This window comes from Amaranthus tricolor, chromosome 7 (genome assembly GCF_026212465.1).
Source record: "Amaranthus tricolor cultivar Red isolate AtriRed21 chromosome 7, ASM2621246v1, whole genome shotgun sequence".
Lineage (NCBI taxonomy): Eukaryota > Viridiplantae > Streptophyta > Magnoliopsida > Caryophyllales > Amaranthaceae > Amaranthus > Amaranthus tricolor.
In genome coordinates this window covers 27,396,137-27,420,858 of record NC_080053.1, presented here as the reverse complement: position 1 = coordinate 27,420,858, position 24,722 = coordinate 27,396,137, and the positions used below count along the sequence as shown (strand labels likewise).

The following is a 24,722-nucleotide window of genomic DNA, read 5'->3' as shown; positions in this document are numbered from 1 at the left end:
AACAATATTTACTAGGAATTTTGAGGGTTTAGACGTTCACAATCATAAATCATAATAATTAACAAACAGGCTGTTTCCAATAGACCCATGATGGCAATCAACAAGCATCATCAAAAACAATTGACTACTAAGTAGATTGTTGTGAAAATCTGGAATACCAACATTTTATAAGTTGCTGCAAGGGTTTCTCATTTTTACAACAGATCAAAAACAAGTATCCACTACTTTGAATGTTCTACTACAGTTATAATCTATATCAGTGTCACATGATTCGCTAATCACGAATCGAAAAAAACAAATTATGATTGGTTTAAGCTACTTTCAAATCATTTTGAGTGAATCGCGAATTCAAAAAGCGAACTAACTAGCAAATCATATTTCACTGATATATATACTTGACTAAATTTTGCATTAATATCCATAGTTATAGCCATTATAACCACCCATATTGGTAGACCTTTGTTGAATCTTTGATAATGCAACATGGCCTTGCATTCCATCCCTTTGATATTGTTGCCACATATATTGTTCTTCGACTAATCGCCTTTGTTTCTCCTTCAACTCCGACATTTGCACATAAGGCGGCGAAGCCACCCCTAATGATGCTGCAAAAGGATCAACGTTCCAATTACTAGTTGAGCTAGTTCCTGAACATGATGGTGGGGCCGGCAAGGCTAGTAGTTGCGGATTTCCAGCTGAGCCAAGAGCTACACTACTAGCACTCCCTGATCCACCCACTCTATTAGCATCTATAGCTGCATTAGTTGCTCCTTGCTGATACATTCCATCTAGTAACATTGTATCAAAACCACCTCCAAGTGAGGCCTTTTGGTGAGGCAAATAGCTTGCAGATTGGACTAGTGCCGTCTCCCAATCAGAAGTATTATTGAATACTTCCCATATCGGAGGTGGAGCAGGCCCTGATGTGTGGCCTGCTCCTCCATCAAAAAGTGTTATAGCGAGTTTATCACTATGTTCTTCACTTGTAGGTGCATCATCTCCTAAGTGTAAAAGATCGGCTTCTTTGGGTTCAGGTTCTTTATTTTTCATCTCATAGATAACTATCTCCTCATCCTCCGAAGGAAAACCTTCTGCCGGAGGAAGTGCCTTTATTGTACTCATATCTTCGAGATTTTCTTGCTCTTTGCTCCCTTGCAACGGTTCTTTTTCCTCCTCTTGTCGATGTATAATGGCCAATTTGCTTTTGGCGTTAGCTATTTTGTCTCGTATAAATTCATCCATCAGCTCGAGCTTTTTTGGGGTTATTCTCTCTACTTCAGGGTATTCTGAGCTACGTGCCACGCCTATGTCCTTGCTCCAAACGTAGAACGAATGGAGTTCATCAAATTGCTTCGAAGTTCGACAAAAAATATCATGTACTTTGGTACATTCTGGGATTTCTAGCTCCATAAATTGATCAATCAAAACACTCAATAGGTCTGTTATGTCGTAATATATTTGAAAGCTATCTCTTACAGCCGTATATAGAGCTGCTATAACAATTCGATTGTGCTTTGCTTTACCTAGATTTATCAATTGAAAAAAAATTGATGACTTAATTTTATTGTTAAAGGAACAAAGAAATAGAGACTATTTGCCAAAACAACTTATCGAACAATTTTATCAGATTTAGATATAAATAAATGGTTGAGTGGTTAAATCATCTAAAACAAGTGTATGGTAAATTAGTTAATTGAAATAACTAGCTACTTCCACCAACGTGTTCAAAACTAGATGATCAAATCAGCCACTATGATCAGCTATCTGTTGTTTGCAAACCACCCTTTAGTATTGCTAAACTGTAAATATCATATTCACTCCAATTTTTTTAGAGTCTCCTATTTATTTTTTTCACTATTCATCAATTACTCTTATTTGTTATTTTATTTCTGATCAAGTTAAAACTTAATCGAGTGGGATTGAATCGGTGCATCTTAGCGTGCAGAAGCAAATCGAACACACCAAAAGTTGGAGGGACTAGAAGCTAACAATAAAAGTGAAGAACCTGTTGGTTTTATGGCTAGAAATCTTTCCAAAAGCTGTTGCAAGTGGTGCATTTTGGGCAAAATTTGTTCAATAGTAAGGTCAGAAGCTGTATTACTAATTGGCCTTGGTGAAGAATCTGAGGCTGAAACATAGTCTTGATGTTGTTCATCTTGTTGTAGCTGCTCGAACGAGTAAGCATGTGTATTTAAATGGTGAAGCTTCCGCTTTGCTTGCATTTTATACTCGAGTTTTTCATCCAAATACAAGGCGTACATCCTAACAAACGCCGAGTAGTCCCAAGAATTCGATCTCGAATCTCGAAAATCCGACATGTTAAGCATTCGAGTCCCCCTTCTTGTGGTGAAGAAGATCTCTTGCTCGTATGTAGGGTCTCCTTCTTCTAGTAATCTTTGGGTTAGCATCAATGTCTTTAAGGCTACTACCTGTATGTTACACTAAAATCCGTTAGAATTTTAAAAATAGGCTCGAGCAACCCAAACAAGAAGGATAAGAGATATCTTGTACAATCCAAAGGAGGTTCCAAGTGGCATATTTTCTTCTTTTTCTTCAATGCGGGATAACTCACATGTTTGTAATAATGAACACTTTAACACTTCTCGCACGTGAATTTCCTTAGAATTTTAGCCCACTAAAAAGGTTACAAACCTTATTAGCAATGAACGTAATTAGGGCTCTGATACCATGTTAGAATTTTAAAAATGAGTAGACAATTCAAAACAAAAAGGAAAAGAGATAATCCATGCATATACAGACCCAAAAGAGGTTCTCTACTAAAACCAATTACTTCAAAGTTACTAGTCAAGTTTAAAAAGTGGCATAGCTTCTTCTCTTTCCCCGTTGTGATAAAGTGCGTCTCACAGTATAACTATCTCATACAAAAGTTTGTAAATTACGAGATATTACACTCCTAAAGAGAAAATAGAGATTACCCAATTCTTAGTCTTGCTAAGGCGCCTTGAAATGGTATTAACACAAGATCCAACAAAGGTTCGAGAGTAGCAAGTGAAGCTAAAGATCTCACGAAAGTACCTCTCGTCGGAAGGGTACTCATCATGGCTAGTTGCCTTCACAATTGCAACATCTAAATCTGCTAAGGAGTTTCTGCTTCCCACTTTTGCAAGTCCTATTGTGGTTTGATCTTTCACTGCTCCTATGGCTCTTCTTAGTGCCATAGATGTTTTTATTCTATTTTATATTTCTATTTTCAATGTTGTCTCTGCATAACACGGGCGGATTCAACAAAAAATCAAATAATATCACTATAAAAAATTATATTAATACTTTTTGAAATTAAAGCAATCAACTCTGTATTGTATAAATATTTTACAATATTAAAGCTATTTCTGAACAATTAATACAAAGAACTAACTTTGCCCATGTGCTCAACAAACAACTAAAAAACAAACGAAGTCTCATTTAATATGGTCTCGTCGTAAGTCGTATTCAAAATACTTACTTTAACTTTTTTTTGAACTATCTCTCACGTAAAACGGTCTTATACGTGTAGATATTATGGAGAAAATTTTGTTGGAAAAAAAATTTTGAAACAGAAAAAAATGTAATCAACTAACCATTGATTTAGTAATCTATCTGATTTTCTCATGTATGTCTTACATAGCAATAGCAGTCTATACACTAGTGGAAAAAAATCATATTTGCTGCGCAACATATGTTGCGGTTTTACAAAAAAGCAACAAAAAATTATTTTTAAAAAAAAATTTAAATATATGCTGCGGTTTTCCCGTTGCCCGCAGCAATTAAGTGAAGATTCACAAGCATATGCTGCGGTTTCGAGAATACTCCTGCTGGAGATCGGGTGCAAGATTGGTATTGCGGGCTTCATTCCCGAGATGCAAGTGGTAAATTTACCATTAATGATTTGGGAACGAAAAAAGTTGCTGATGTTGTGGTGAGTTTTGAAATTATTAAGTATATTCTTGATTTGTTTTGTATTTTTTGGCTTTGATTTACTTATACTAATTGCTATATATGTCACTTTTTATTTGAATAGATGGGTTGGAAGGAAAAAGAAGCTACGGGGGAGTTCACCCCAAGAGGCAATGTTGATGCATTGCATATGGTCTTAAGGAAAGACCATAGAGGGCGGGTAGTCGAAAAAGGAGGCGTCCGCGTGGGGTTAAAGAAGGCATTCGGCAAAGAGTGTGTTGCTACTCAATCCCAAACGATGCCACCTGATGAAGTAGCAACCCTCCGAGCAGAAATTACGAAGGATGTTCTCGCCAAAGTGGCACTCGTGTTGCAGAAGATGGGAGCACCCACTGTTGACTTGGCAAACCTGATTGTCGAGGATCAGCAAAGTCAACATAGGGATCCTAACGCTTCGGTCGAGCCAACACCCGAGCCTATTACCCCTGTAGCACCCCAGCCCATTACTACCCCTGAAGGGCAAAATCCCACACCAGAGACCATAAACTCCGTTGCTCAAAATCCGGAGCCAACTCCCGAGCCAGTGGTACAGGTACATAGTTTTTAAATATATAAGCACTTATTAATTTAAATTGCAACGTGTTTTAATATTTTATTATGATGCTTATTATACTAAACGACCCAATTTTCAGGAGGTGACTCCTTGGTCTTTTTTGCTGCCTCAGTTAGGTGTTGCTAGTGATGACTACTTAACTGAGGTTGCATATGGTGTGGCACAAGCAACCAAAGAGGGCCAAATAGTGCATTTGATGCCTGTTACAAGTGACCACATTAGTGTGACCGTGAAAACTATTCTAAAGGGGTTTGAAGATTTCTCACTACCGGTTCCAATGCTAGAATGGAGCCTTGAGAAACTATCAGATGCCCTAGGTAGTTTCGTCACATGGCCATATGCTTGGGTCCGATTCACTACCATTGTAATAATCATTTGTATCTTATTTATTTTTATTTTTTTAATTGCATGCTTACACTAATTTAATTGTATAGATTGAAATAGCAAAAGAGTCCAAATGGCTCTAGGAGAGAGATCGGTTCCTCATCAAAGGTGTTGACTGGCTGTAAGTCGATGGCAATCACTCTAATTTTGACTGATGCGAAGCTAAAAGATCTCTCTCAAGATTGCAAATGGCTGCACACATGTGCATCTCGCCTGCGTGAGGAGGACTCGGTCGTTCTAACCTTGCAAAAGGAACAATTCTGCTTTGTTGAGAGCCCATTTGTAATTATTGGTCCTAGTGACATTGGGCAATTTTTGAGAGGAGAAATGTTGAATGTAGCTCTTATCCATGTCTACATGAGGTGATGTTCATTATCTTACAATTTAGGCATTATTGTTTAATTGTATTAACAACCGAATTACTGACAAAATTTTCTTACTCGTTAGTTTAGTGAGGCGTACGAGGAGCTAAATTCTTGCGAACCTCCAATAAAAATTGGATGGTTTTGTCCTGAGTCGATTTCGGGTACTAAAAGCGTAAATGATCCAGATGACGTCAAAGCATACATTGAGACTGCTTTGAATAATTCCCTTGCATCTAAACACACGTTCATTATGGCTCCATATGTGGAAGACTAAGTTTTATTTTTGAAATTGAACTTATCTTTTGATTTTTAAGTTCACATAATCTCTAATTTGTTGATTTAAAATTTGCGTTTGTAGTTTGCATTGGATACTTTTGGTCATATGTCCTTTAATGAACACTGTGCACGTCTTCGACTCATTACAAAAACCTCAAAACCCGCCTCGCAACACAAAATTCAAAGCCTTGTTGAATGCATACGTAACTTTATAAATTTTACCAATTTTCATTTAATTAAAGTGTTATATATATATATATATATATATATATATATATATATATATATATATATATATATATATATATATATATATATATATATATATATATATATATATATATATATAGTTATACTTTTCCCATGCGTTTCAGCACAATGAAGAAAGTGCGTGGAGAAGTGGAATCTATATCCAGAGCCATATTTCCGAAATGGACAGCAGTAAAGGTACACAACACTATTCGATTTTATGGGTTTTTAAGCTTTTTTTGGACTTTCGCGCATAACGTAGCTCAAACTTGGTTTGTTTTGCACGAAACTTGGCACACAACGCTATTTGGTATATATTATTGCGTTGAAGTGGTTAGAATTGAAAATAATAGTCATATGCTAGAAATTACGTGCTAAGTTGTGATTTTATGGATTTTTAAGCTTTTTTTGGACTTTCGCACATAAAGTAGCTCAAACTTGGTTTGTTTTGCACGAAACTTGGCACACAACACTATTTGGTATATATTATTGCGTTGAAGTGTTTAGAATTGAAAATAATAGTCATATGCTAGAAATTACGTGCTAAGTTGCGATTTTATGGGTTTTTAAGCTTTTTTGGCACTAACATGTATTTTCTCTTAGTGCTTTCGACAAGCTAATAATATCGTTGATTGCGACTACTATACTCTCAAATACATGGACGATATCTTACAATCCGTGAAGGAGGTTGGAGTCGAAAACATTGACGCCGTAAGTATTTGTTACGTTCTTGAATTATAATATTATATATTTACTATTGGTAAAATCTAATAATGTTTATGTATCATTTAATTTAATATATATTATATTATAGGTTTTATACGACATTCCAAGGGAAACACGCCCTTTGAGAGGTGGAGAAATGCCAATTGAAAGACAAGATTGCCGTGTATCTTGCTAATTTTTGTTCTTGGTAAATAATGTAATTAGTTTAGATTTAGGACTTTAATTTGTATATGTACATATTATTATACATACGATCGAGAGTTTACAAAGAGATTATTGGTGATAATTGGTGATTATCATTAGATTATTGGATTCATTATTGTTTACATTGTACATTATTGGATTATTTATTAGTATTAAACGAAAAAAGCAAAAAAAAAAATATAAATATATGTTGCGGGCTTCCATAAAACCGCAGCATATAGTGCAAAACTATATGTTGCGGTTTTGTAAAGGCCCGCAGCATATAGTCAAGACTATATGTTGCGGTTTTAGGGAGCCCGCAGCATATAGTGCACTTTTCTGCTGCGGTTTTAAATCGCAATATTTATGGCCAAAAAACCGCAGCAAATGAGGTTTTTTCCACTAGTAATAGTAACATTCATGTGTAATCCTATCAAAGAAACTTTATTATATTTTTAAATTTGCTTTATATAAATTGTAAATCAAAATGAAAGTTTTTACATTGCAATATCTCTAAAAAGTTTTTTTAATTTATTTTAAAGTTGTGATTAAAAATTGATATTGTATCTTATGTGTTACAAATATATATATTTTATTTCCATATTTTTTTATAACATCTGATCATAAATTATAAATTAGACAAACAACTTGACTAATGAATGTAAATAATATTTGAATTGTAGAAGATAGAAATTTAAACAAGATACGAAAAACATAAAGTCATAAAAAATTAGTTTTTTAAACAAGTTTAACAATAATTCGTATTACGTATTGTGGTCACCCTATTAAGACTATTTTATTTCTAATAAAAATAAATAAGTTAACATTACTTACATTAATTATTGGGTTATTTACTTTGAATTCCTTTCCTTCAATTCAACGATTGTAAACCACCACGAAAACTACTAATTGATCTGCAATTTGCATTAATGATGATAAATTTTTGTCATATAAATTTAAAAAAGAGAAAAATTTAATTTGCAAATTTTAATATATAATTAAACTAAAACAACGTAAAATGTAAAAAAAAATGAATGATCAAATGAGAAAGATGAGGAAATGAGAAAATAATTTGTTCTCTTTTCCTCATACTCCTTTTGTCATTTGTCTTTTTTTTTTCTTTATGATTTATTTGTCATTTGAATTTAGTTTACATTTCTTTACTTTTCTCAATAATGAATAAGCCGCAATAATCTCAAAAATCAACCATACGTTTATCCCATGATTTTAGGGTAAAATCATTAACTGTCCTAATATATCTCTAGTTTTATTTGATTTCAAAATCTTCATATATATAATAACAAAAAAATTTAACTTTTTTGACATCTATAGGACTCTTATAAGAAAACTTGTAACGTTCAGCTAAACTTATTATCAAGCATGTAATCAGGAAAATACGAAGTGTATTTTATAGGCTAAGAAAATATTATTCCAAAATCATATGACGATTGGAGAAAGGACTCTAAGGACTTTTAAAGGGTTCACATTATCTAAGAAGAGACTATTCCAAAACTATATCGCAATGAAAGGAAAAATTCTAATGACTTATAAAGTGTGGCCACCATATTAATTCATTAATGTGGGATAAACAATCCCAACAAAACTTTTAATCTTCTTTCTAGATGCATAGTAGGTTGAGGTTATGAGAGGACTACGTGATATTTGAAATCGTGACTTTTTTAAGAAAAAAGATATTTACTATAACTGAGATGATTCTCGAAAATTTTTAATTTTTGATGTATATCCCGCTCATAGGAAACTATGATCAAGGTTTGGGAAGGGAAGGAAAGCGACAACTCATACCCACAAAGAAGAGTGCGGCCAAAGAGTTCCTTAGTGTGAGACCAGAAACAGTTGAGTGTATATGTAACAGATCAACCAAGATGGTAAAAAAAACAACCTTTATTAATGAATACAAGAACAATAATATGTGACGTTCAAGTCTCCCAAACACTCCTAAGCATTTCCACTTCTCTCTCTAGTATTTCCCCTGCCCAAACATCCTGTACTCCCCTCTATTTATAAGAAATGGGATGGGAAATACAAATAAGAATAAAGGCTATTAAAAGACTAACTAACAGAATAACTTAAAATAGAACATTACAACTCTAACTGATTTTTATTCTTTTTCATAACATATGACCCTAGAAATATACCATATATAACAGTATATTGAGTTAATTGATAGTTGAGTGTCTCTTTAGAAGTTAGAAAAATAATTTGATTTGTTAATACGTTAACAAGACCAAAAACACATCAAATCAATTGAACTTTAATATACAACTCAAATGTGTTTTGTGTGATGAATAGGGGGAGTGATGTAGTTTGAGTGCTTCATGTATACTCATAAGTTAGTTTGTATGGACAATATTCATTTGGATTATCATGTCAATTTAGGAAAAAATCGAGTTCTTGAATGCATCAGTAATCAGGACTGGCCCTATGAAGGGGCAAGAGGGGCTTGCGCCTCAGCCCCTTCCAAAAAACTAAAACTAAGTCTAACCTAATTTTGAATTTATCTAATCTTGATATTCCTACTCTTTCACTTCTACATAATAATTAAGGGTTCATAATTGTTATTTTGCCCTACGCCTCTCAAAATTTAGGACTTACCCTACATCGATTTTTACATAACTTTAAATTTATTTAGAAATTGGGTTAAAGTCCAATTCAGTTACATGATTGAGTAAATATTATGTTATCAAATCTATTGTAAACGCCTCTAGTTTATATGATTTCATTTTCTAGTTTTGACCCATATTAAATTTTGAGCAATGCAGCTTGTTTAGGTATGTTTCGGACATTGAAGCTGATTGATCCTCAGATTGGTTTTTTTGGGTCATGAAAGAAATATGTTAAGGACCATTCCCAAAGAATATGGCATGGTAAATGCTCGACCTCTTCTTCCCCCCGTGGAATCTAACACCAAACCTCTATTTGATTCTAGTGATTTACAATTCTGTATATTCATTCTAGATCAACCGTCGAAGAATTAGGACAATTATGGTCTTTAAGTATGTTGAAAAAGTACTAATATATAATTTCATATCGAAAAATTAGAGATATATCAACTAACATATAAGTTTAATGAACAACTCCTTCGATTATTAATTGGTTTTAAAATAAAACCTCGTCAGACTTCTATACAACCGATTCTCCTCTTGTGCAGTATTGTTGTGTACAAGTCCGATGCCAAATCTCAAGCCGAAACATAACACGTACGCCCCCATTTTGTTGATGCTATTAAATGGTGTTAATTTGATGGAATATTTGTGATGTTTTACGTTATTTCATGGTATTAATGATCTCATCCGCAACGCAAACATATATTTTCTTCGCAATTTTCCCATTCGACTCAACACTATCTTCCCAAGTGCTTAATGGATGTGATCATGTAAGCAAATCTTGAAGAAACAAAAATCGATTAGCACAAACATGACTTTATTGGTCAAGCAAATTAAAATTACATTGTATGTTTTCATTAACCATTATCATTAACATAGTCCATAACTTCATACCCTAAATCAATCAACTACATCTAAAAATACATACAACATTATGATTATTAGCTTATTAAAACTTAAATCTTAAACATCATCATCATACTCAGCGTATCCTGCCTATAAGAATACAGAAAATCTAGAGAAGTTGCTGCAATGAATAGGATTGAGTGAAACTGTAGCTTCAATCTTCAACATAGTATCCAAATAACTAAATTCGTAAATTGTCAAGGTTTTTGAGCTTACCATGACCGCAACAACATCAGCAAAATTCGGAAGAACTCAAGGGGAGTAAAGACTTTCAATGAATTGAACAGCATTATGCCCTCTAAAAGGAAATAATTTATCACTCTCATCAACCACATTACAAATCAATCTTGAAATCTTTGTTTTGAAATTGTATGCAATCACTTTACCGGGAATTGATAATACCATTTCTGAATTCTTCTCATCTTCATCATTTTTAACATTATCATGAACAATGGCGAAAATTGAAAATGCATAGAACCGAAATTTACGCCCAAATCTATCAGTATGATCCAAAAACATTTCGGATTCGAATCCTCGACCTAAAACATCAAGATTAACTCTATACTTAACCAACCATTGAATCTTATCGATTTTGTTCAACTCCAAAACATCGAATTCTTGTACACAATTTGTTCGAATCTCGAGTAGATGTAAATGCCCACATGATTCTCCAAAATAACGAAACCTTTCGATATAAGCTCCTTCTAGAGCTTTTGGTAATATCAATGTTTCAATAGATTCAGCCTCCAAATCGAAGAAAATTGTACTTTCTGTATGACTAAGCCAATAAATTCCCCTTTCCCAGTAAACACCATTGAGAAATTCGACATCAAATGGAACCCTAAATTGATCAACCACCTTATTTCTCCATTTCTTTGTTTTAGAATCGTATACATCGAGTGAATACAAACTCTCATCAAAATTCGACGTATAAACATGTACAATTTCATAAAACGGCGACCTAAGAGGATCAAAACACAAATTGATCCCAACACATCGAGGATGGATTTTGCCCAAAGCTTCGATAGATGCAATTGCGTTCGTGGTAGGGTTGCAAACTACAACATCGGAGTCAGAGGAGCAAAGGAAGAGGCCATTACAGGATTGATTGATGTCAAAAGAGGAAGATTTGAGGAGGGAGAAAAAAGGGGGGTGAGATGAAGAAGTGAAGGAAATGAAGTCGTAGATAGGAGAAATGAAAGGGTGATGGTGGAGGAAAAAGAGTCCGGATGAAGGTGAGTAACAATGGCGACGACAACGGAGGAGAGAGAATCCGCGATCGGAAATGATGGAATTCCATTGTTTGCTTACGGATTTGAATTGTAAAAGGGATTTGACTGGAAGATGCAAAAGGATTTCGCTAAGTATGTCGTCGTTTTGGGCAATGATTTCAGATGATACAGGTGAGGTTGTCCGTTGTGGTGGCGGTGGTGGCGCCGCCATGGAAGGAGATAATCGTATGGGTTAATTTTCAATTATGTTTGTGGTGTCTGAGTACACAAATATTGCAAACATCAAAATTCAAAAATTATCCATGTCAATTTTCTTTTTGATTAGAGAGCAAAGTGATACTTCTATTTCCTTATTCCATTATATATATATATATATATATATATATATATATATATATATATATATATATATATATATATATCACTTTTGTTTTAATTATTTATATTTTAAAATAATTTATGAATAAAAAATATAGAAATTTTACATAATAAAAGTATGCGATAAGACAATTCAAACAAGATTCCATTTGATTATATTTTTCTTACACAATAGCAACAATGTATAAAATAAGTTTGAAAGATGAGTAGTAATGTAACGAGTATTTCCAAAAGGAGGAAGTAGATGATTCCACGTAAGTAGCGTAATATATTTTTCCCGTTTAACGAGTATTTCCAAAAGGAGGAAGTAGATGATTCCACGTAAGTAGCGTAATATGTTTTTCCCGTTTTATTATATTTGCTAGTGACAATGATATTTTTCCACACAACATATCACAATCAAATACAAATATTTCAAAACGGAGGCAGTACGAAAAAAGTAATGGTCGTATCCTTTAATTGAGATAAAATTTGATTTTCATTTTATATTTTTGTTTATGGTTTAAAATTTCATTTAACACCTAGCTCACCTCTAGCTTCCATTTGCTTACCCAGTGATAAAAAAACAAGACCTATACTATTTATATTATAGAGTACTTTCTACGTAGCTTAAAGTTATTCTTACAAAAAATGTTTTTGAAAATTAAGAAAAATAAAATTTTTTAAATGGCGAATATATTGTTTTATTAAATAATATATTTGATGGAAGAAAAGTAAGACTATAAACATTAAAAAATATTAAAATAAAATTAATGCGAAAAACATAAGGACCACAACTATTAAAAAATATTTTAATAAAATTAGTTGGAAACATGTGAAACAATAAACAATATAAAAATGTTAAAATAAACATTGTGGAAAATATGTGGAACCATAAGTATTATTATAATACTTCAATAAAATGAGAATATAATTAGTTATTATGTCTAAAATTTATAATATAAATAGAAAGATTCTTAATGAAACAATAAATAAAATAGTCCAAAATGACAAATGAGATTATGAGAATATGTTTGAGTAAATATAATATTTCAAATTATAACTTTAAAATTATAGCAGCTGACTTATATAAAAACATTTATAAAATTATTAAATAATAATGCCAAAAAAATAAATTTCAAAAACCAAACATCAATATAAATGCTCACAATTTTGCATTCCATAAAATAATCATTTAAAAAAATACAACATATTTTCATTAAAAAAATTGAACATAATAGGATACTCATTAAAACATTTTACATCTACACCATTCCGCAAAATTTGAGGGAGGAAAAGCCACCATGCCGTGACACCAATAAACCCAATCGTCAACAAACCCGAAACCACCCGATGCAACCGAAATCGACCATTGACCGCTTCTTTGACCGCCACTTCAACTGCGGTGCACACGCCATGCAGCACAAAAAACCACGTGACTTCCCACGTGGGTCTCACACGTGTAAAATAAAAGTATATTACCTCATGCATAAGCCCAGATACAATAAATGCCCCAACCATCCCACATAGTCGGGCTAACTTTTTACCAACCAATTGAAATAAGACCCGACGAATCGGGTCATAAACGGACAACCGTAGGATATCCGAAACCATAAGATTCCATCGACGGGCCCAATAATCTTGAAGTGAAGTAGTCAAATAAGGCTCATTAAATTGGGCCTCCAAGCCCAAGCCCAAAGTGGCCCAAACAAAAAAAGCAGTAATTGCTAAAGTTACCTCAACACCAAGGTAAAGATGACAACAATAATTAATCAAGAGAACAAATTTAGGTAAAAATTGTTTATAATCATAAATTTTTACCACAAGAAAAAAAACAAGTAATTTTGCTAAAAATAGAAGAGATCTAAAAAGTTTCCATTTCTGGGGAGGTTTAGAGTTGACTTTTATAGGTAAAAGGGCAATAGATATGAAATGAGATAAGGAGATGTTTGGATTACTAGAAAGAGGACCAAGATCAAAGGAGTAAAGAAGGAGTTTAAAGTTACCAAGCCAAACAAGGTAAAAGATAGTGGGCCCACCAAGATGGAAGGAAGTTAGAGATAGAGGGAGAATGGTGAAGAGGTAGATGATTGGAAGGATGAAGAAGAATCTAAGAAGGTTTGGGGGGATATGGAAGATTCTAGAAAGTGAGTATGAATAGCAGGCTGATGCTATTGCTAATGACCAGATTTTGATGAAGTTTAGTATCTCTGCCTCCATTGGTGATCTGGATTTGGGTTTGGGTTTGACTCTGTTTTTGTATTGGGTGTGATATTGTGGTATAATAAATGTGCGTTAAAGTTGCTTACAATGAGCAAATAAAAAGGGGTGCGTAAGTAGCTAGGAGTATTACTCAATGACAGGTGTTCAAATTAGACCTTTTGAGTCTGATTATTATTTGATTTTGTAATTGAATTTAATTTGACTCGATTTTAAAAATCAATTTATGTCATGATTAGATTCAATGAATTCATTTGAAAATTTAAAATTTATTCGAATTTATTGTTTGGCAAATCAAAAATTTTCAAATTTGAATTTTGATCAAATTTCACCATTGTTTTTAAAGTAGTTAAAGTTGAGAATTTGAGAATAGTTACCCAAACTTTGTCATTCAAAAATTCTTCGTTTATGATTTCATAATTGAAATCCATAATTTGAAATGAAATGCTTGTTTCCGAACACTACATTATATTTATGTAGAAATTAAGATGGAACAAAATTCAAATTTTGACTTATCCAAAACAAGCAACTTAAAATCGTTTCGATAACTCGAATAAACATCTATTCTCCGTCCCATGAAAAATTGTTGTCTTTTATTTTAGTTCCTGTATATAGACAGTATAAATACTTGTGTATATATAGACTGCGTGAATACTTGACTTTTTTTGATGAGTTTTGGTGTAGTCATATTTGTAGAAATGGTAATATTGTGACTCAACATGCAGCTAGGTGAAATGTTAGTTTTAATGATGAACGTGTCTGTTTGTACTTCTTTCCTCAACGTTTTATATCCTCGGCAAGCCTTGATCTATGCTAATTTACAAATTTTTCTAAAAGAAGGTAAATTTCAAGTACAAGTTACAAATACTTCTTTGTTTCCTTAGTTACATTTTGGTACTTGTACAATATTTTGTATTTCATACTTAATTTATAAACTAAAATATAGTCAAACAACATCTTATTTGATTTATATCAATATAAATTTTATTAATATTAACCTTTTATAACTTTTAATTATGTTAATTTGAGATATTACCATTGTTTGACCGAGTACCAAACAAACTTTAGAGGTAAGGCTCCTCGGGGTTTTTAAATGTATTGGAAGCATGTAGCTCAGTCCTGTTTGATAGTCGATATTAAATTGTGAGAATGATAATGAAAATTTGGTGTGAAAATCTCTTAAAAAGTATGATCATGCTTGTTGCACTTAAATTATCTCATTTTATTCACAAAATTCATTCCAATCTATTATTTGAAGAAATGGTATTAGGTAGTAATAAAAATCTATGAACAAAAAAACTTTTTTGCTATCAACTTTTCATTAAAATAGACAAATCATTCCCGTTACGCTATTTAATACCAATAACCAAACTGGCTGAAATTTTTTTTGGAGAGATCAAAGCTAAAACATCGCCAAAAGATCAAAACACAAAGTGTAGTTAGCTAGAGTCAAAAATCAGCCAGCGTTACATCATACATGACAAAAATGACATCACATGTGCGTTCAAGTAGGAACTAAAGCAAGTTGTTTTACTTCTGAGTTCTAAGGTTAACCCAAAACCTGAACACAAGGCTATAAAATTCAGATGAACAGGTCAAGGTATAAAAATCATCTCTAAAAGCAAGAGTAGAGGTAAAAATGGAGCTACAACAAGTGTATTCGACCTAAATAATAAATATCGTGTACCTTAAACATATTTTCCTCGATATTTGGGCTTCGATTCTTTGCAAAATGTCTCTTCCCCATTTTCTCCCTGTTTACAATTAGGAGCAAAGACAGCAGAGTGAAGGTTGCCTTCTTCTAACCACTTTAAATGGTTTGTTTTGAACTCTACGTGCATAATTCTAGCAGACGCAGCAATTTCTTCAGTATATGGTGCTACCTTCACCATCGTTAATAGCACTCTGCTGTAACGATAACTAAGTATTTGCTCAGAGACGGCAATGAGTTTGAAACAGGGGTGTTCAGGAAAAGAGGGGTCAGGGGAATCCTCTTCTCTCAGCACGGGGTAAAAGTAAACGAGCCTTCCACCCATAACAAGCATCCTAGCAGCTAGATCAAGTAGATCATGGACACATTCTACCAAGCTATAAGCTGCAGTCGATGGTATGTGGCCTTCTCTCTTGTCATCGGGAACTGTATAAGGGCCTACGACACCCTTGAGCAGCTTTCTACCACCGGATTTACGTCCACCAGCACGAACACCGTAAGGTGGGTCGCAGATTATTGCATCAAACATCTTGCAGGAGTTCAAAACATTCTCATTATTTCAATGCATTGGACAATAATATTGGGACGGGGTGGGGATGGGGGAGCGCTTGGACGTCCAGGTACTGGATGAAGAGATAATTAAATAGGGCTACATGGAAAAATGTCATTGAACTTAAGCACTCATACTGATACAATATGGAGGTATTAGTTACATTACATTGCCCAAATAACATTAAAGTGCCTCCTACCTTGGCTGCCTAGGCATCGTAAAGGGAAGCGCGATGTAAGCAACCTTACCTTAGTAAAAAGAAGACGGTCGTCCCCACTTGACCTTAGATAAAAAGCGCACATGATTCAATAAGCCAAGGAACTATTAATCATTGGCGTCAATGGAAATGGACATTATATGACGGTTTTATGCATAAAAATATTCCCCTTTTGTCGTCATCCTTTTTTCTCTCCCTCTTAATCTAGTTGCAAAAACATGTCAGAAGGTTTTGTGCTTTCTATGTATTAAGTTCACATGATGTCTTTGATGTTAAGAGAACAACATACTTCCAAAGACAAAGTGAGTAGAAATATATACACGTCCCAGCTTTTAGGAGATCTTAATAGGTAAAATCTTGGGACTTGGATGGAGTGTGGTAAAGATATTCATGAGTTGGATCCAATCAGCCAAGTTGGAATTTTTACTTAACTGTACACATCCATGCTTTAAATGATATTGAAGTTGAATTGTAAAAAATACACTACAAAGAGAAAGAAATTACCTCTTTGAGACCAGCACGCCAAGGAGGAAGGTTATTATCTGCCCTCAGCAGGGATATTGGTTCTCGCAATCCATACTGCAGACATTGTATACATCATTTTACAAGTTAAGATAAAATTTTATTATAATACCGAAAGCAGAACAGAAGAAAAACCAAGAAAAACAACAAAAATAATTAAATTACAGATCATTGTATGCGCCACTTAGTCGGATTATTAGCAGCTTATGGATTCTGAACACCACAAAAAATACAAATGACAGCATCCTGTGATGTTTAGAGTTGTCCAAATAATTGCATAGCAATGACAAGGCAGAATTGCTACCTGCTTAAAATTACTCCACACATTACGGTCAGGTCCTCGACCGTCACGAACCACCCTTATATCAATGTCTGCACCCTGAAAATCACATCAGCATCCTCACCAGATAGCCAAAAGTAATTGGCAAAAAAACGAGTGCAACATGAAAAGTACATCAAGTGTAAAGAGCACCAACCATTGTCATTGCACCAAAATGTGCGGCAGCTACCAGAACACTTCCGGTGCCAACAAATGGATCATAAACAAGCTTCCCAGGGGCAGCAAGGCCTTGGTTGGCCATTAAGAAAGCCATTTCGGCATCCATAGCTGTTGGTCCAATGTAAACACGGCTCTTTAATTGATATGTTGGCAAAAGCGCTCTGTCTGCAGCACCAATCTCTCGTCCAAAAAAGATTCTCTTTTCAACAATTGGTGGAAGGCCATTATTATTTCCGTAATTATCAATTTCAATCAGCCAAAAGTTATGATCTGGTTTCCGTAGATTCACTCGTCCCTAAAACACCAGTACAACATTACATCAATTACAAGTGGTAGTATATCTAAGAGTTCAGTTAACTTGAGAAAAAACGAAGGGGAGAATGTTAGCTTGGTGAAAAAATATCATTCTGACATGAACTTTAGGATGGCTTCAGTCTTCACTACAAGCAACATGCTCAAAATGGATAGCTTGTGTATTAGTTATCAAAACTATTACACGTCAACATGAATCCAACACAAAATATTTCCGAAAAAAGGTTTTTGACAGAAGAAATCCTATACAAGCTGAAGATAAAATAACAACACAACAACGGCAGAGCCTTATTGCCAAAAGATTGGGGTCAACTACCAATGACAAAAGGAAAATTACTTTTAAAGTGCATGAATATTTCTAGCTAATAATGTCCAAGATTTATCATCTTACTAAAATAGACAGCAGTGATAATACATACAGGACAATAAGGAGCCATGCAAACCCAATGCTAGGTTGAATCAAAATGCATACAATAATCAAATAAGCACCTAATAACACTAAAAAACACATTATGCATCAGAATTGTAGCTTGAAATTACAGCTAAAGTAAAACCATCTATATCAAATCACAAACTTGTACAGGCCTAGTAAGAATTAGGATTGTCTGTTGATATGGAAAACTATGGCAGAATGAGCTTAGAGTAATTTAAATTCCTAAATCATAACTGGTACAGTCTGCGTATGATTCTTGATACACTTATGATCAAGAGGCTGCATCGCCCAATCTCTTTGGACAAAAGAACTACAGGTCTGTATTTATTCCAACTGAATGGACCAAAACTGAGCATTCAAAATGTGACTGAGCTGAATTGAATGGAACTGGTCGAACTAAATCAAAACAGAAGTGTAGGGAGCATGAAAGAGTGGAAGTGCAGGTCAGAACTCAGAACTAAACTGTACTTAATTGAACTGGATAGAGCTAAGCTGAACGGAAAAGAAAATAAGTTGGAAAGAACAAACTCTAAGAGCACATAAGATTTTGCAAATTCTGGAGCATGTTAATTCAATATCTTCCTCCCATAAAAAAAAAAGGAAAAGAATACACTGTGGAGTATGGACACGTTTTACAGACAGGGAGGACGGAAGGGTTCTCTTCTGGTAAAGACTAGCACTAGTACATTACAACAGATGATAAGTTCATTTTTCAAGTTACATAAAGGCAATAGTTAGAAAAAAAAATTCTTCAAGGCCAAAATCATCTATTTTTTGCGAAGAGGAGTGGATGATAAAATAGACAATCAAAGAAAATTTGTAAATGGGTTATGCAGTCAAAATCTGACAACATTGACAAAACTCCCAACTAGTACTATATGAAGCAATTGCTCATGCAACAACATATTGCATCACTTTGAACTGGCATAGAAATTGCCCAAATGGAACCATGGAAGTCATGTTTCATGTTCCATCACTTTTCTTTAGCTTGGTTAAGTAGCTAAGATCAGGTTGAGAGAGGGAATAGCATTCGTATTTGGGAAGAAACTTTGGCAATTGAGCATCCTTTCTATTCTTCTTCATTGCATTAAAAATTCCCAATAGTGCATCACGGTCCTATGTGAATATGATTGCGTTTTCCAACAAAGATTCATATGAAAAGAAATTTTGAGTTTAGTTATACAACCCTCAGTCCGTAAGTGTTTGGCTCCAGCTTCTCTAAGAGTTCTGACATGGGAAGTGCAATGAGTCAAACATTGAGGAATGAGGGAGTATTTCCATTGCAAGTTTCCTTGCAGCATAATCCGGATAATAACCATGAAACTCATACAAATGACACACCAGCAGAAATGTCGCTACTACCATTCTTTTAAGCTTCCTCATATCCTCCTTTATGCCGAAACATCTAAAAGCTTTTGATCAAATAGAAACTCCAAAATAACTAAAAGGAATGGCAGTGCAAATTCCATTGACCAAGTAAAGCAGCTGCCTTCCAAAACCTAGTAAATTTGCTACTATATTTACGTAAGATCTTGTCAAGGTAGTGTGGCAAACATTGGTTTCCCAAGGTATAATAATAGAGTAGTTGAAAACATCATTTTTAGAATAATTAATATTTTTTTTGAAGTGCTAACTGCTAAGAAGCAGTATGAGAAAGTTCTACACTATGTAGCAACTAGCACGCAAAAATTGAAGGAAAAAAATTAGGAATAATTTATGCATCATTTTGTTGATCACTTTACACTGTTTTCAGCAAAAGATAAGTTAGAAACTAAAATTAGTGAAAAGCAATACCTTGAAAGGAATGAATTCAAGCTTCTTAAGGAGTTCTTTTTGCTCCTCGGTACTGAAAGTCTTTCCAAAGCTATCAATATTGATCTTGAAAGTGTGTTCACATGTTAAGTACGGCAACTTCCTCTCATCCGGATAGGTGTTTACAGCATCCTCCAGCTGTTCATAACTACTTCCTTCACCCCAAATTTCATACATACCCTTCACAAGTATACCTGCAAATATTGGTGGATAAATGTATCATGAACCAAGCAACCAACTACACAACAATTGAACATATGTAGATGTTGTGACATGCTACAGAGAAATACTGATGGGACATATAATCTAAGGGAAGGGAGTAATTATGTAATTCATAACTCTAGAATAATACTAACAAAAACGTTTGATTGCTATCAACTGTTAGAAAGTTAATTAACAAAGGCATTAACTATAGAGAAAAATACCATGACAATGATCGCCATCAGACATACAGCTAATAAAATTTGTTCGAGTTTGTTGGTGACTTGAGTTGCACCATGATGAGTGTTTGATTATGCATTAAGATGTGTGGGAACTTTGGTGATGTATGTGACGAGGTTGTACAATGTGAAGAGCAAGTGTTAAATGCAGCAGTATATTGCTCGAACAAGGCACTCACAAGCCACCCCATGCCTTGAACAAGGCACCCAATCAAAAGAATACAGTTAATGAAGTTATGCACCATTCGAACGAGCAGGTCTACCGCTAGGACAAGCGTCTTCCAGGTGGCAGATCTTGTTTTGTGTCACGTGTTGTTTTGTGGATGTTTGTCTCTTCATTTGACATGTGCCTTTTGTCCCAATCATAGCCTAGCTATTCCTAGTATAAATAGGAAGCCTCTACACTCACTCCAATGATGATTCTAACCCTAAAAACAAACACATAGCCTCTCTTTTCTCTTATCCTCTAGTGTAATTTCCTCCATTGTAAGAGTTCCATTGAACTCCATTGTTTCTGAATACTAATCAAAGAAGCTACACACCACTGAGGACGTAGCCTAAGTTGGGTGAACTCGTAAATTATTTATCTTTGTTCTTTATCGCATTTAAATTCCTATTTACATTGCTAGATCATTGATAGAGTAATTTGCATCATCAACCAATGTCATACATTTTGTTCTTGGACCTTGGTGATATTAGGGATAAAGATTGAAACTTAAGGCCTTAATCAAGTTGTATTTTCAAAATTAATGCCGAACTCAACAAAAATGAAGTACTTCAGACCATAGTAGCAAATGAGAGTAGGTCAAGAGCCTCAAAATCCTCCCAAGACACTCCAAATCTACAATTCTACAATGAAGTATTCAATAGTTGTTTTCAAGCTTTGATTTACTTTCAATTAAAAGAAATTAACAACTAAAATAGCTAAAGTTGGATATTATACATGAACTCATCAATTTTTTCTGAAGACGACAGATAAAGGAAACTCAATAGTTCATGACGATCTCAAGCACCAATCAAAAGGAAACAAAAGTAATTGAACCAATCCACAAAATAATGAATCAAACTATTATATGTTCATCAACATTTAAAGAAACAAGAAAAGAGCAAGATAAAATCAGAAAAAAGAAAAGCTCACTTCGCTTAGCAATTTTGCAGGCAATTTCCTCAGAAGGAAGATTAACGAAGTGAAATGGACAGTCATTGTGGAAATTATCCGGTAGCTTCCATTGAAGAATACGAGTGTCGCCATTATTGTGGTCTGGAAAAGCTCCAAATAACTCAGCAAGAGCTTCAACTTCTGGTTTTCTGTAATCTAACAATCTATGGAAGAATACGCACAAATACCACATATTTTGTGTAATTTTCTACCAGTTTCAACGATTAGATGTAGGAATTGTTGTCGCTAGGAGGGGGGAAGTTTTGCGCTTAATAGCAGCGAAGTTGCCCGTTATTATACCTAAACGGCTAAACCCCAATCGAAACCCCTTATTTTGGAAAAACGAATGAAGCCATTGCCCAACTTCATTGGAGCAAAGTTAGCACATTCACTAGACATGAAATTTTGGTCGTGTTCTGTTGTAGGCCGTATTAGAATGAGCTATGTGTCTGATAGGTTGTGTTATACTCTTTCTTATTTATTTAAAGTGTCTTATTTTTTTATTAGGTCAAGTAATCTTTAAACGTTTTATTTCTATTTTAAATATGTTAATTTTATCTATTTACACTTAATTTACACAATTTTTCGCGCCTTTCTACTTACTAACCCAACTTACTCTACCAAATTTGAAAATACTATACCCTTTCTCTTTCATATGCAGTTTCATTTGAACACCTAAAAATGAAACAGCTAGTCTCTTAAGAGATCGTCTTTTTGAGAGACATATCTCAAGCCCAACCCATTAAAGATTAATGCTTACTTACAGTATTCATAATGTCTGCTTAAATTATTCTTAATGCTTACTTATCGTATCCTTAATGCCTACTTTCAATATCTTAAATGTCTACTTACATCATTCTTAATGCCTACTTATAATATTTTTTAAAAATATAATGAGTCAGCCCAATTAGAGATAGTCTCTAAAAAAAACCCATCTCTCACAAGAATTTGTGAAAAAAAAGTCAAATGAGAAACTTTAGATAAATAGAAAGGAGTAGTAATCAAAGGTATAGTGTCGTGCTGCAATGAATTTTATTATTATGTCATGTTTTCTATTTTGTTTACTATTTTAACCCCAAGTATTCAATGGATTTCATGTTTTTCATATAGTGTGTATTGTATGTTTTATAGGTTATTTCGCAACAAAAATGTGTCTTTGACGTTTCGAGCCTCAATGAAGAGGTCGATCATGAGTCGCAATACATGTTAGAAATATCTTACGACAAGCAAGGAAATAAGAATTGAGCAAATAAACAAGAAAAAAAAACTTCAACGCATCAGCAAGCTTATACTCCCTCCACATCAATATAATTGTCACATTTTCTTATTTGGCAAAATTATATCAATTGTCACATTTCTATTTTTATCAATCTTTTTTTACCTAAATATCCTTAGTTCACACAAGTAATTACGAATATACCTCCATAAAATTACTTACCCAACTACCCTTCACTACTTACCCAACTATCACCTTTTTAATGGACCTCACACCACTCTTAATATCCGTACCCAAGTAAATGGGACATTTATATTGGTGCGGATCGAATTATTTTATCCTTTTAGGATTTTAACTATAACTATTTATTCACTTTACTTCTTGAGCCTAAATACAACCTAGAAAAACTTACAATTACTTTTTAAAACAACATAGCACAACCATATGGCTACTCAAACACACTAGTGAACTAAAGAAATCAACAGAACTATGACCTCAACACAAGAATATGTGATTATTAAGATCTAATTATACTTTGGGAAAGTATTTTCGACCTTCTAACTCTTAAGTAAGCTTAATGAAGTGTTAATTAACTTTGATAATTTATGTCTCTAAGAGATTGCAACAACATGGTATTGCATACATATATTAAAAAATAATTTGAATAATTCTGTGAATAGGATTTTATAAAAAGTAAAAATAAGAGAAGATGCGTGGATGAAAGTTAAAAAAAAAAAGATATAATATCATTAAACAAAATATATTATAGTAAAGTCAAAGTGACAATTAAAATGAAAAGTGTTGCAATCTCATAGGGATATAGAGAGTATCAAATACTTCAAAGTGGTTAATTAGTCAATGTAATAAGCTTAGGGTATGTTCGGTATGCATTTTTTTATACCTGAAAATAAAAACGAATAAGGAAATTCATTACTTTGTGTTTGTTTTGAAAATAAGGTAAGAAAATTCATTTGTTTGCGATAACATATTCCTCCGAATTTTTTACCTCTTCCAAAGCTACAGTTTCAATCTGTTATTCTTCCCGATGCACCCTCCTAAGAAAATAGCAGTAAAAAGGTACAATATGTTACACTCCATCGTCTAACGCGTTATACCTCTAGTTTTTGATACGTCAACCGAGTGAGTGTAATTAAATATTACTCCCTTTATTTTAATGATTTTGTCCCATTTCATTTCGACACGTTGCCAAGACGTATATTGAAGTCTTAATATCTCTAATGGTGCATAACTAAAAATTAAAAAAAGCTAATATTAATAATCCTTATATTAAGACGAATCAAATAAAATTTCACTTAATTATGTTTTAACTTATAGATTAATCAAAGTGTCAATTAATAAGATTTACTTAGCTTGGATATTTGATGATCATGTGAATGCCAGAACAGTTGGATTGAGGAAAATACTGCCGAAATTCGTTAACCACCAAAGGCTTAAAACTCATTGGCAGTTAGCGGCAGGTAATGCATCGAATCGAACAATACCACGTTGAATTCCTTTGTTGGATTCCCAAGATAGGACAAAATCAAAGTATGGGATCTTATTATTATAATTATATTATAATAATTAATTATAATTAACTCATGACATTCATATTTCATCCCACATTTAACAAATACTTATTAATTAATAAACACATTAATTAATCGTCAAAATAGCTTCTGTTGAACGATAACAGGAATCATAATTAGATGGGAAAAGAGGCAAAGCTACAAACCCTAAAAAATGCACCCTTTTGTTTAGCCTAGGTCTTCATCTATTTTTATTATTTATCGATATCATATCATATAACCATATTCAATAG

At 33.6% G+C, this 24,722-nt stretch overlaps 4 protein-coding genes across 4 annotated transcripts; all 4 read right to left on the bottom strand.

Moving 5' to 3' along the window:
• Nucleotides 1-149: 149 nt before the first annotated feature.
• Nucleotides 150-7,728, bottom strand: LOC130817789 (putative clathrin assembly protein At1g03050). Its single transcript, XM_057683682.1, has 4 exons — nucleotides 7,525-7,728; nucleotides 2,937-3,223; nucleotides 2,006-2,429; nucleotides 150-1,523 (listed from the first exon to the last, which is right to left on the bottom strand). The coding sequence occupies exons 2-4, from the start codon at nucleotides 3,177-3,179 to the stop codon at nucleotides 412-414; spliced, it is 1,779 nt and encodes a 592-aa protein (XP_057539665.1). The 5' UTR covers nucleotides 3,180-3,223; nucleotides 7,525-7,728; the 3' UTR covers nucleotides 150-411.
• A 2,389-nt stretch (nucleotides 7,729-10,117) lies between these two features.
• Nucleotides 10,118-11,785, bottom strand: LOC130818106 (F-box protein At5g07610). The gene has a single exon (XM_057684145.1). It carries the CDS (start codon nucleotides 11,661-11,663, stop codon nucleotides 10,473-10,475), a length of 1,191 nt encoding a protein of 396 aa, XP_057540128.1. The 5' UTR covers nucleotides 11,664-11,785; the 3' UTR covers nucleotides 10,118-10,472.
• A 1,178-nt stretch (nucleotides 11,786-12,963) lies between these two features.
• LOC130818107 (long-chain-alcohol O-fatty-acyltransferase-like) lies at nucleotides 12,964-14,115 on the bottom strand. Its single transcript, XM_057684146.1, has one exon. The coding sequence runs from the start codon at nucleotides 14,027-14,029 to the stop codon at nucleotides 13,001-13,003; it is 1,029 nt and encodes a 342-aa protein (XP_057540129.1). The 5' UTR covers nucleotides 14,030-14,115; the 3' UTR covers nucleotides 12,964-13,000.
• A 1,333-nt stretch (nucleotides 14,116-15,448) lies between these two features.
• LOC130818030 (uncharacterized) lies at nucleotides 15,449-22,125 on the bottom strand. The gene is made up of 6 exons (XM_057684052.1): nucleotides 21,664-22,125; nucleotides 20,068-20,279; nucleotides 17,506-17,823; nucleotides 17,334-17,408; nucleotides 17,012-17,086; nucleotides 15,449-16,269 (listed from the first exon to the last, which is right to left on the bottom strand). Exons 1-6 carry the CDS (start codon nucleotides 21,875-21,877, stop codon nucleotides 15,718-15,720), a joined length of 1,446 nt encoding a protein of 481 aa, XP_057540035.1. The 5' UTR covers nucleotides 21,878-22,125; the 3' UTR covers nucleotides 15,449-15,717.
• Between the last annotated feature and the right edge of the window lie 2,597 nt (nucleotides 22,126-24,722).